A 13641-nucleotide genomic window follows, 5' to 3' on the forward strand; every position below is an offset into this window, starting at 1 on the left:
CTAAGTTCAGCCACGCACTTTAGATCCATATCCAAACTAACAAATAATTTAAAATGATAACTCGACCAGCTACAGCTAGTTTATAAGGTAATTAATGATAGGAGCAGAATTAGGCCATTTGGCCTATCAAATCTACTCCGCCATTCAATCATGGCTGATCTACCCAATTCTCCGATCTTCTCCCCATAACCCCTGACACCCCTAGTTGTAGGAGCTTGAATAGTATAATTGTCCCACTTTATGTGAGAAGTTTTTTGCATTCCCCTTTCTGTACGGATAATCAAGTAGGTCCGGGCAACCCAAATTCCACCGACCCTGGTTGTGTGGCAAATAAATTCTATCTAATTCTATCTAATCTAATCTTTTCTAGCCTGATGAAAAATGTCCACGAGTAAAAAAGGTCGTGAATTAGGTCGTGAAAGTGGGACAGGCCCTTAAAAGTGCTGGAGTAACTCAGCGAACAGGTCAGGCAGCATCTCTGAACTTTAAAATTACACATTAAATTTCAAAATCACTTTCCCTCATTATCTACTGGTAGAAAAATAATCTCTTTCCTTTGAATATCCCGAAATCTTCGGCTTGCCTTTAACCCTTCTATATTGCAGGAATATATGCCTATTTTCTGTAATCGAGTGAACACAGTTATTTATCAAAAGTATTTATTTCACGGACAGTAGCAATTAGTATAATACAAATTTAAGACCGTTCACATTGAAAAATGTAAACAAAATATAATATAGTGCTGTTCATAAACATCCAACAAATCTTTGTGAAGCCACCAATTAAGTTGAAAAATACAAACTGGGAGACTTGGACATCACCACAGGTCATTTGTGAACTCCTGCATCTCTTAAACATGATAATCTATGTACAACTTCTAAAGCAATTCGATTCCAGTGTTGGCTAAATTGTATTTACTTACAAATAAACAGTGTTGAAAACTTAGTTTCGAGAGGTGACATAACTTTTTTTGCAACTGAATTTAACAAAATGCTGCCTTTAATTAATTTGACTGTTTTATCACTGGTTTTGTTTATGATTTCAAAAAAATGAACAATTAAGTTGAAAAACATTTAAGATAATATCCGTACATAGTGAAAGAAAACTCTCTTGTTTGACATTTTACTTCTTGAGTAGGAGATACTATTGGGGAAGACACAAAATACTGGAGTAGCTCAGCGGGTCAGGCAGTATTCCTGAAGAGCATGGATAGCTGATCGGACCTGACCCGCTGAGTTAATCCAGCACTTTGCATCTTCCCTTGGTAAACCAGCATCTGCAGCTCCTTGCATTCACAGATACTCCTGGGTCTTGTTCCATCAGCATTGTCTTAACGATTTCCTGAAATATCTTCTCTTGCAAGCTTTCTCGCAAATCTTTCCACGTTATAAATGTTCTTGTACAAGCAGAGCTCAAGGTGATGTAACTGAATGAGTAAAAGCATTTGGTTTCACACAGAAGCAAAAAAAAAAACAAAACAGATATTGCCCAATTACACGAACAGCAAACTGAATCCATGTGTGGTGAATTATTCTTTGCATTGGCCAGAAGAATAGTGGTCATTATTATTTCACTTTCGTCTTCCATAGTCCATTTAATGTGATTTTCTTTGCTGGCTGTTGATGTACGGGAAGTCTGGTAATAATTGCAATGAGAGTAGGGGTAAAATAAAAGTCTATGTACATTGTGACCATTGATCTAGGCAGGACACCCTGACTTCAAATGCAACCAATAAGAGTTCCAGTTTGCCAATTTGGATAATCAAATATATTCAATAGGTCCATTCCTGACTTCATCTCCAACTGTGGCCTGAAATCATATCCTACAAAGGAAAAACAGAACAAAATATTAGATTTTCTGACAAATAATGCATTGTCAACTAAACCTTGTTTTTTTCCTCCTGCTGTTTTATTCAATTAATCACAGTTACAGAGTACTGGCGAGATCAAAACTGCCATTGCAGTTTGCAGATGTCAATCAACCAGCCATCAAATTGCAATGTTGTCATCCTTAGAGCGGATGTGGAGAGGATGTTTCCAATAGTGGGAAGTCCAAGACCAGAGGCCATAGCCTCAGATTAAAAGGACACATCTTTGGAAAGGAGATGAGGAAGAATTTATTTTGGCAGACGGTGGTGAATCTGTGGAATTCATTGCCACAGAAGGCTGTCTAGGCCGTCAATGGATATTTTGAAGGAGGAGATTGACAGATTTGTGATTAGTACGGTTGTCAGGCGTTACGTGGTGCGGTCAGGGGAATGGGGTTGAATGGGAAAGATAGGTCAACCATGATTGAATGGCGGAGTAGGCTTGATGGGCCAAACCGCCTAATTCTGCTCCTAGAACTTATGAACATCCACAATGCCCTTGAGCCCCCCCTCCCCACTGTGGTGACCAACATTCACAGAAGGCCTCCGGTATCCCCGTGGACATCGTGTGTTCCCTCTCTAAGGACACAAAGGCATGGACGTAGGCCTGGAAGAGGAGCAGGCAATCGACATCTTGGCCAGGCGCAGGAGCAAACCGACAGGGCAATCCCACCTCCCAAACCCACCCGCCACTGTACCCCGAACCCAAACGACAGGAGTGTGGGGCTGAAATGCAGCCAAAACTTGAGGAGCAGCCCCTTCAGATACTCATACAGAGGCTGCAACAAACCTTGTATTGGGAGGTAATGGACGGAGTATGTGAACGGGTGATCAATGGCCGACATGGACCGAAGGTCCTGTTTCCATGCTGTATCTCTAAACTACACTAAAGGACACATGTTCTCTGCCTTAACAATACCCAATGTCTTTGCTTCCAGAAGCGTCTGTGGCAATGAATTCCAGATACACCACCCTCCTGTTAAAGAACTTCCTCCTCACCTCCATTCTAAACGTATAGAAATTTTTTTCTGAGGCTGTGCCCAATGGTCCTCGTCCCTCCCACTGCTGGAAACATCCTATCTTTGTTTACTCTATCCAGGCCTTTCGTTATCCAGTAGGTTTCAATGAGATCCCACCCTCATCCTTCTAAACTCCATGCGAGCACAGGCCCAGAGACATCAAATGCTCCACACATCATCCCCAAGATCATTCTCGTAAACCTTCTCTGGACTCTCTCCAAAGCCAGCACATCCTTCCTCAAATATGGGGCCCAGGTTTTCCTTCATGAACATTGGGGCCAATGAATGTGGTGTTAATATTTGGCTGGAGAGGTTACCCGAGCAAAAGAGTAGTGTTAAAAGGCAGAAGATCATTAATGTTATAGCGTTTTACCTAAAAGATCTATTGTATCATCTAAAAACGGATGCATGGTTTCTTGCTCACTTGTCCTAACGTCACATCCAGCGATATTTAGTGGAATGGTCCCCATTCCGTTGCTATAGTAACCCCTTCCTTCAATGGTGTTGTGCTCCCACGTACTGTTTTCTGGCACTAATTCCTGTGGATTTTCAAAAGAGAGATTACAGTTAAAATAAAGCACTTTAGTCAATATTTTACTCATTTTATTTCATTTTCATTCATGAAAATATCAGCATTAAAGGGCTTTCTCACGGTGCGACCTGAAGCAAGACTTAACAAGAGTTTAACATCGTGGGAACCTCTGCGATAGCAGTACGGCATTCGTGGACCACCGAGGACCTCCGTGACGCTAACGGCAGGTAGTCGTGTAACTTTGTAAGGTCGGGAGAAAATTCAAACATTTTTGAATTTCTCCAAGAGTGACTTGAGCAGCGTTGCAACATTGTATGAACGCAGATGCCAGTGCGATATCCGTGCGATATCCGTAATGACTCTTGCGGGTACCGTGGGAAACAATTTAATGTTATCCATGATTTAAAAACATACAATGCTACAGATGTAAAAGTGCTGTTTTTGCAGGTAACAGACAGATTTTTATAAGATAAATTAAAGGAAACTGCAAAAACAGCACTTTTACATCTGTAGCATTGTATGTTTTTAAATCATGGATAACATTAAATTGTTCTCCTGTACATAAACTAATATATTGTTATAGATACTCACTACTGGGGAGGCAATCTCAAATCCACCTTGATCACCCTCTCCCTGCTCCAAGGAGCCCACAGGCAGTGGTATCTCTGGCATCTCCTCTTGCCTCTCCACCTGTCTCTCTTGCTGAGTTTCCTCCTCATTTACCTGCATGGCTAAAAACTTTCTGACTTTCTTTGACCCCTTTCTTTGCGCTTTTCTGAGAGGCATCTCTGCAAGTCTTTTTACTGTGAAAAAGATTCTCAAACAATGACAATTAGGTGGGACGTCCTCGATGGACACATGGTCCATTGGCGATATTGAGACCACCTTTTTTACTCACCTTATGTCCCTTCTGTCAAGCTTCCGGGTTTAGTTCCCACGGTACCCGCAAGAGTCATTACGGATATCGCACTGGCATCTGCGTTCATACAATGTTGCAACACTGCTCAAGTCACTCTTGGAGAAATTCAAAAATATTTGAATTTTCTCCCAACCTTACAAAGTTACACGACTACCTGCCGTTAGCGCCACGGAGGTCCTCAGTGGTCCACGAATGCCGTACTGCTATCGCAGAGGTTCCCACGATGTTAAACTCTTGTTAAGTCTTGCTTCAGGACGCACCGTGAGAAAGCACCATTACTCACTAGGAACTCACTACCAAGAATTTATGTGATTTCTTTTTGCTTAATTTTAAAGATAAGATCTTTTTTTTTTAATTCCATAAATTTTATATTGGCCCATGACTTTAGGTTTAGATTTATTATTGTCACATGTACCGAGGTACAGTGAAAAGCTTTGTTTTGGATACTTTTCTGTCAAATCAGATAATACCATACATAAATACAATCAAGCCAAACTCAAGTACAATCGGAAGAGCAATGGGGAAGATACAGAGTGCTTTCAAGCTTCTGTATCTTCTTCCCGACGGGAAAAGGGAAAAGAAAGAATGACCAGGTTGGCTGCTTTTCTCAGGCAGCACGAGGTGTAGCTGGAGTCAATGCCTGGCAAGTCTGGTATGTTTGGTGGACTGAGCTACAACCCCACATCTCTCTATAATTTCTAGTGGTCTTGGATAGGGCTGTTCCCAAACAGCTTAAGAAATTTAAAATTAATGCATTGATGATTTATTGATTTGACGATTTAAAATTTACGACATTTATATGGTAACTACTAAATAATGTATTTTTATTTTCACTTTATCCTGCCAAAAATGAAGCAACTGAATTATAACTATTATGACAGAAGAGATTCAAGGACAAGGCATTAATTTTGCCCATGCATTGTGAACGATACCACATTTTGATGAAAAACACTGCCAGCTTTGATAATATTTTACACCTAAAGATTTCAAAGTTAATATAGCACAGGGTTTATTCACTTGCCTCATGAATATTGTGAAGGAAAAAGGTACTAAGGAATAAACACTTCAGACATTACTGGTCTATCAACTAGCAAGCAAGTGAATGTTGCAGCACGAAACAGCAGGGAGATGTCACTAAAACTATTTATTTTCAGGATGGTAGTGGATAATTGAGTGTGCAGTGAGCATTCATTCTTCATAGGGAGGGAGTTTACCTGTAAATAGAGACTATTTACTTTAGACTTTCCTTTAGACTTTAGAGATACAGCATGGAAACAGGCCCTTCAGCCCATCAAGGCCGCACGACCCGTGATCACCCCATAAAATTGTGAATTATCCCCAGTGTGTGTCGGATAATGCTAGTGTGCGGGATCCCTGGTCAGCGCGGACTCGGTGGGCCGAATGGCCTGTTTCCTCACTGTATCTCTAAACTAAACTAACAGGTGGGTTTTAAATCAATTGGCAATAGCAAATTTAGTGGTCAGGGAAAAGAATGAGTTAAATGGAGTCTGGCTTATGCACAATACAGAATTCCCTCAATAAAAACAGCTGAGTACACTCACCACTGTGCATTCCTCTCCCGACAAGAAGCGGTCAGCTATGAAGAAAAAAAGAACACATGTCAGTACGCACAAATGAATTCAGCAGATGCCCAAGTAACATAACAAACAATTCTGATCTAACTCTTGGCTCTCTTCTTCCCCCCTAGTTGTTTAGAACAACTTTTCATTGAAATGCAGTCAGTGAAAAGACTGGATAAATGGAATAACGTTTATTCATAAGTGCAAGATAAATGCATGCTTAGTACAAGATTAAGTCCAGTAAAGTCCGATAAAAGATAGACTGATGATCTCCAATAATGTAGATGGGAGGTCAGGGCCGCTCTCTAGTTGGTGAATAGGATGGTTCAGTTGCCTGATAACAGCTGGGGAGAAATTGTCCCTGTCCATTGTTGACTTGCTCCATTTTTATAGTCGTGGAGCGTGGAAATGGGCCCTTCGGCCCAACATGCCCCATCTACACTAGTCCCACCTCTCAACAGTTGCGAATAAGTACAGGACAAAATTAACTAGATTTGAACACCTTGTACTAACCTGTAGGAGAGGGTAAAGGAGAGATTTGGAACTGATACAAGTCACAAGACCTGGCAATGGTCTCGCACTCCCCTCCCATGCCATTCCGATTCCATTCTGACAGTTGATGCACTGCTGCATGAGATTCTGATGAAACAAATTCTGTAAAAGATTTTGAAGGAGACAAGGTTCAGCACGATGAAGAGTTTAACATGTTCAAGAACTTACTGTCAAATGATATTTATAAGATCATAACTGATAGGAGCAGAATAAGACTATTAGGCTCATCAAATCTACTCCGTCATTCAATCATGGCTGATCTATCTCTCCCTCCTAGCTCCAATCTCCTGTCTTCTCCCCATAACCTCCAACACCCGTACTAATCAAGATGCAGTGTCGCAGGTCACTGATTAATGGTCAATCAAATGAATCAGACAATTCTTTTAAAAGTCTATAAGCTGCTGAAATGATGCAATGTTTTGGTGTTTTACAAAACTATTTCAAGAGACAATTTTTCCCATGTTCTCACCTTCTATAGACACAGTGCTGTCAGCCACCATTTCCTGTGAAGTATATTGCTCTGTTGCAGTGTATGTGGTGTGATCAGTTGGTAATGTTATTGCTGCGGATTCTGTCGCTTCTTCCTTGATCTTTGACTTTGTCTGCTATAAAGTGAGAAAGATATTTTTTTGTTAAAATAAAAACAATGGGAAAATATTCTATTAGGCGGAAAAGATAGTGAACAGAATAACTTGTAGAATGAAATAACTCATGCACTTACCCTTTTATTCTTGCTTTTTATTTCTTTGCACAAACGGGCCCTCTTTTCTGTGGGGGAAAAAAAAAAGTAAAGAATGATATACTTTTCTGTCCTGGGCCTCCTCCATTGCCAGAGTGAGGCCACGCGCAAACTGGATGAACAGCACCTTGTATTGCGCTTGGGTAGCTCACTACCCAACGGTATGAACATTTAAATTCTCAGATTTTAGGAAATACCACCCCCTTCCTTACCCTCCCCCCCATTTCCTGTGTCCCTGCTTCCCCCCCCCCCCCCCCATACCAATGTGCACCCTTCCACTACCCCACCGCCCCCTTTCCCCCTAGTTTCTTTCCACCTATATTACTCTAGGTTTAATTTTCATTCATCTCTCCAGATCTAACACTCTCTTGTCTCTAGCCTTTGTCCACCCATGTGCCTATCACCCCACACCCCCCACAACCTCACCCATGTCCACTAGGATATAGCTTGTCCCTTTCCAGCACAAATTCTCTAAACTAAACCAAGCTAAACTCTTATCAACCCCCCTCCCCCCCCCCCCCCCCCCCACGACCACAATCAGTCTGAAGAAGGATCCCGACCCAAAATGTCAGCATTCTATCTCCTCCAGAGCCAATGCCTGCCCAATTGAGTTACTCCAGCACTTTGTGTTTGACAAAAGAACATATCATTTTCTGTCCTGGGCCTCCTCCATTGCCAGAGTGAGCTGTAGGATCAGCATGATTTGCCTATCAAATCATATTGAAAAGCAGGCAGAATTTTCAAATACCTTTTTGTGTTGACAGAACAAGCATTCTGTAGACTCGAATCGCACTGGAGCCTTTGTTAACACTCTTGTCCTTCACTTCCTCTATGTCAGGCAAAGAATTCATAGCACAACGGAAATTGGCTTTCCAAGTTTTGGGTTCAGGTTTGTCCATTCCCTGCTTGAATCTCCCTACAAAATTAAAATGGAAGAGATTAGGCAACTGTTGTACATGGGCGTTTGAGTTACATTTAAAACATTAATATATCATTAATCATAGGAATCATAGTCAAACATTATCTATTGTTATTTTAAAGTCCTGACCTTGAATCTTTCAAGAAAAAGCCATTCCTGAGTTTTTCCATTCAGAATACAGTTTGCTTTTATTACATAGGGTGGGAAATATTGTGTTTTTTCTAAGTTAACCCAGTAGGTGAAAACATCTTAAATTATTACCACATATCGTAGGGTCTGCTTTGCAAATGTGAACTAATTTGCGAAGAATGCCATGAGAAAACAGATGGTGCGACTAAAATCTGAAATCAGGTTGCATAATATTGTAGACAGTATAACATTAATGGCGGCACAGTGGTAGATAGAGCTGCTGCCTCACAGCGTCAGAGATCCAGGTTCGATCCTGACCTCTGATGCTGTCTGTGTGGAGTTAGCAAGTTCTTCCCGTGACCGCATGGTGCTCAGGTTTTTCTCCCGCATCCCAAAGATATATGGGCTTTGTAGGTTAATTGTCCTCTTTAAAATTATCCCTAGTTTGTAGTGAATGGATGAGAAAGTGGGATAACATAAAACTAGTGTGAACAGGTGATGGATGGTCAGCGTGGACTTGGTGGGCCAGTTTCCCTGCTGTATATCTAAACTAAATATATAGACTAGTATGTCATCTGAAGAAGGGTCCTGACCCGAAATGTCACCTATCCATGTTCTCCAGAGGTGTTGCCTTACCCGCTGAGTTATTCTAGCAGTTTGTGCCATTTTGTTTAACCAGTTTCTCCAGTTCATTGTTCCTACATACTGTAGGACACAACTTCCTCATTACAGTTAATATTGGCTACAGATAATAATCGATATGTCTTTTATCTCTGTAAGTGATTTCATCAGATCTGACTTGCAAAGCGAGCAACATTAGCATGGAAAACAATCAAAACCACGAGTGCTGTTGTCTGGAGAAGGTAAACAGGAATGTTGCAATAACTCATCCAGTCCGCATTTGGCCCATATCCTAAAAAACCTTTCCTATCCATGGGCTAAACATGGACAGGTGGGACTGGTGTAAATGGGGCATCTTGGTCGGCATGGGCAAGTTGGGCCGAAGGGCCTGTTTCCATGTTGTATGACTCTATCTTAGCCAGTCAAGCAGAAGGGGACGCAGCAAACGTTTCAGGTCGAACACCCTCCGTAAACAGTTCTGATGAAGGAACTTCGACCCGAAATGTTAACTGGTTTCCCTTCCCACACAAGTGCTGACTCTTTTCCAGCATTCCTGTTTATTTTTGCCCATTGTCATTCCAAAATATCGATGGTTCACAGACTGTTAGAACTATTTATTGGACTGCATCAAGCAACCACGTACAATGTGGTCAATGTAAGGACAATGTTTCCTACCTGTATGTACGGCCCAGTTCCTGAAAAGACACGCATCAGTTTCCAGGTTCCATCCATGTCGAGCAGCATGTTTCCACGGAATCTGGAATATCCGTCGATCCTGAGTTTTGAAGGAATAGGTGTAAAGTTGGCATGATCAAATACGAAAAGTAGATTACAAATCTAGGACAATATTTCTGCTGTTGAACATTTTTGAGTGAAAGATTGCGCATGTAAACGGGCCCTTCAGCCCACCAAGTCCATGCTGGCCCATTGGTTCTATGTTATCATAAGACACAAGAGCAGAATTCGGCCATTTGGCCCATCGAGTCTGGTCCACCATACCTGCCTTCTCCCTGTAACCTTTAATCCCCTTACTAATCAAGAACGAGTCAATCTCTGCTTTAAAAATACCCAATGATTTGGTCTTACACATCTCACTTGCGCCCCATTGATGGAATTGAGAGCCAGAGGACATAGGCTTAAGGTGCGGGGGAAAAAATTAATAGGAGGTACACAAAAATGCTGGAGAAACTGAGCGGGTGCAGCAGCATCTATGGAGCGAAGGAAATAGGCAACGTTTCGGCCCAAAACGTTGCCTATTTCCTTCGCTCCAAAGATGCTGCTGCACCCGCTGAGTTTCTCCAGCATTTTTGTGTACCTTCGATTTTCCAGCATCTGCAGCTCCTTCTTAAAGATTTAATAGGAACCTGAGGGGTAACTTTTTCAAAGGGTGGTGGGTGAATGGAACGAGCTGCTGGAGGAGGTAGTTGAGGCTGATATTGTTGCAACATTTAAGAAATGTTTAGACAGGTACATGGATAAAAGGATAGGTTTAGAGGGATATGGGCCAAATGCAAGCAGGTGGGACTAGTGTAGGTGGGACATGTTGGTCAGAGTGGGCAAGTTGGGCTGTTTCTGGGCTGTATGACTAAATGCTCGAGATGATTCAAAATTCTTTGGTCACCTGGACCAGTTGACCCGTGGAGAAATAATGACAAACAAAATAATATCTTGGAAAGGCAAACAGCAGCCATATGCTTTTTATAGGTAAGGGGAGGAAATGCTTCAGTCAGGAACATTGTGTCTGCATTTTTTTTTAACGTTAATAGAATGAACCATGTCTCATTGTGCATTGCATTCAATTAGGGTGGCACGGTGGTGCAGGGGTAGAATTACTGTCTTACAGCGCCAGAGACCCGGGTTCGATCCTGACTCTGGATGCTGTCTGTACTGAGTTTATACTTGCAACCGCACGGGCTGCCTGCCTCCGGGTGCTCCCGTTTCCACCCACACTGCAGAAACTTCCATGTTTGTAGCTTGAGTGGCTTCTGTAAAAATTGTAAATTGTCCCTAATATGTAGGATAAGTGCTAGTGTACGGGGTAGTTGCTGGTCGGCGCAGACTCGGTGGGTCAAAGAGCCAGTTTCTACGCTGTATCTCTAAAGTCTAATACAATGTCCATTTACCTTATTTATCCAACACAATCCAGGAATTTTGTTAGAATCTATTTGTAATTCCAACCAAGGTCTCATGCGCATTCTTGCCACAGGCATGTTTTCCAAGACTTTCTGGAGAAACAAAGAAAAAAGTATTTATTAGCAGTGAATGAGGTTCTTCATCCTAATGCTTCACATAGATTGACAATGACCCTTTAATTCTAATGAGGTCTTGATGAGTCGGTTGAGACTAGTGGTCAGTCTTATGCAACACAAAGACAATTCTGACACAAGAAGCTGCAAATGGTGGTTTAGCCAAGGTGGTTTACCAATGATGGTTTAGCAAATGGTGGATCACACCAAAGACTGCTGGGTCTCCCAGGTGCGAGCCATTTCAACTCCCCTTTCCATTCCCACACTGACCTTTCTGTCCTGGGCCTCCTCTATTGCCCGAGTGAGGCCACAAGCAAACTGGAGGAACAGCATCTCAAATTTTACTTGGGTAGATTACATCCAAATGAATTCTCCAATGTTAGTTGACCAACCCCCTTTTTTCTTTATATCCCACCTGGATGCACACCCATTTCTTCCCTTCCCTTCCCCTTCTCCCCCTCAACCTGTATTCCTTCCTCTGGCTTCACATTTCTTTTATCCTCATCTCACACTTTGGTCTTTTCATCTCTGGCCTTTGTCCAACCATCACCAGCATACGTGCATCCTTGTGTAGGAATGAACTGCAGATGCTGGTTTACACCTTCTCTCCAGAGCCGACCCGCTGAGTTTACTCCAGCATTTTGTGTCCATCTACCGACCACTTGGTCCTGGCTTTGTCCTGCCCCCACCCCTCTCTCTCTCTCTTGCACCTTTCTCCCCCTTGAAGAGGGGTCCCGACCCTAAACGTCGTCTATCCATGTCTCTCCAGAGATGCTGCCTGGCCCGCTGAGTTACTCCTCGGCACTTTGTGTCTTTTTAGGAGAACAATTCTGCCGCGCTTGTTGTTGTTGTTGTGTATGGTCACACAAGGGCACGCTGTGGGAAACGCCTACCGTGGATTGGGCGGGGATCAAATGAGATCGGTAACGGATTGCGAGCTGCATGGCCAAACATGCAAAAGACTCTCTTGTTATCCTTTAATTTCGACACCAGAATCTGACAAGTGCTGTGAAACTTAGCTCGGTGCAAGGTGCAAGGTGCTCGCTCCCCTGATGTGAATTACACTCACACAGTATGTGTGCGAGGCGCGCCTACTGTAGTTACTATATATGCATTGTTTGTCGCTGCTATTGAGTCATTTCGTTCTGTGATGGCTTATTGTTGTAAAATTGAGGCGAAGCATTGAAAAGGCGGGTGGAACTGGTGTGCAGTGCGCTCCCACTGTGCCAGTTAAACGACAGACACTGTCACCCAACGAAGCGCGGAGAGAGAGAGTGGCGTTTCCTGGACTGAGTGCTTATCATCAGTATTTCACAGCCTAACCTCAACGGTAAAACTTGGTCCCCGCGTGATTCTCGACAGGCTACCGATCGCCAAGATTCAGTCTGACCCCGCACTTAAATCATCTTTACGTTTGGATAAATCGCCAAGCGTAAAACATGGCAATGTTTTCAAACTCTGCAGAATTGCAATTTACGTTTCGCTCGTAATCTGCGAAGGAGCGACCTTTAAACACAAGTATTTCCGTGCATGTACATCAGGTGAACAATTAAAACTTTAAAAGATTTTTAAAATAAAGGTTAATTGCTAATTATTTAACTGCAAACTTTATAAGCATCGGTAGGTTCCGATATTTCTCAACAACTTCCGCGTGTGTTTATATATATATATATTTATTTATAAAGGCATAAATGTCCTAGCGGACAGGCGTTAAATTGCAACTATTATTGTTAAGAGTTTGTGCACAGTTCTCAAGCCATTGCAAGAAAGTGAATAACAACAAAGATTGTAATGCAAGACTAATGCAGCCATTCTTAACGCAGATATAATTTAGCACATATTACTCTGGTTTTCATTAAATTGCATCAATGCTTTTGACATTTAAAGCAGTCACTGCAAGTCTGTAAATAAAATGCACCCGGTATAAACGCTAGCAAAGCGAGTCCACGCTGCATCGTGTGCGTTGAAGTTAAACGGCGTATCTACCTGCAGTGTTGTGAGACTGGTTAAACTCTCCAGATGCAAGGAGACCCGTCTGCTAGATCACTCCAGTCGATCTGTCGGCTTCTGGGGAGGGTGATCGCTAATATTAAAAATCAAAACGCGGGAATTCCCACCAACAGCTCATGATAAATTTGGAGAACCAATAAGAGCTCTTGGCACCCGTCCGAAATTTCTTCGGGCTGATACCATTGGTAAGGCTTGTGTTCGCATCATTTCGGGGAAATCATGCTGTTTAGTTGCTTCGCTTCGAATGGGGGAAGTACGCCACCAGGCCAGGCAACCCGAATAAACAAGAATTAAAATCAGCCAAAGATGTCAAGAACATGCACATTGTTTCAGAATTGCATGAGATTTTTTTTCTATTTTTATGTATTTTTCCCCATGCCCTTGGTCATAATTCAGTGCAACCAATTTAATAGTGGATTATTTTTTGCAAAACCCTATTTCAAGTCCCTTTATAAAATGTCACATTATAAAATATAAGAATATTTTAAACATATATATCCTTGGATTT

General features: G+C 42.2%; 1 protein-coding gene across 5 annotated transcripts; it reads right to left on the reverse strand.

The window, feature by feature from the left end:
* Positions 1–642: 642 nt before the first annotated feature.
* On the reverse strand, positions 643–13245 carry LOC116978261 (interferon regulatory factor 1-like). Of its 5 annotated transcripts, none has more exons than XM_033029262.1 (10): positions 13042–13245; positions 11001–11102; positions 9553–9652; positions 7957–8124; positions 7191–7237; positions 6939–7074; positions 6431–6571; positions 5900–5934; positions 3260–3425; positions 643–1822 (listed from the first exon to the last, which is right to left on the reverse strand). In XM_033029262.1, the coding sequence occupies exons 2-10, from the start codon at positions 11085–11087 to the stop codon at positions 1719–1721; spliced, it is 984 nt and encodes a 327-aa protein (XP_032885153.1). In that variant the 5' UTR covers positions 11088–11102; positions 13042–13245; the 3' UTR covers positions 643–1718. The 5 variants fall into 5 exon arrangements, with proteins under 5 accessions (XP_032885153.1, XP_032885154.1, XP_032885156.1 ...); XM_033029263.1 differs by having other exon boundaries at positions 11001–11106; XM_033029265.1 differs by having other exon boundaries at positions 6939–7071; positions 13042–13244.
* Between the last annotated feature and the right edge of the window lie 396 nt (positions 13246–13641).

This window comes from Amblyraja radiata, chromosome 11 (assembly GCF_010909765.2).
Source record: "Amblyraja radiata isolate CabotCenter1 chromosome 11, sAmbRad1.1.pri, whole genome shotgun sequence".
Lineage (NCBI taxonomy): Eukaryota > Metazoa > Chordata > Chondrichthyes > Rajiformes > Rajidae > Amblyraja > Amblyraja radiata.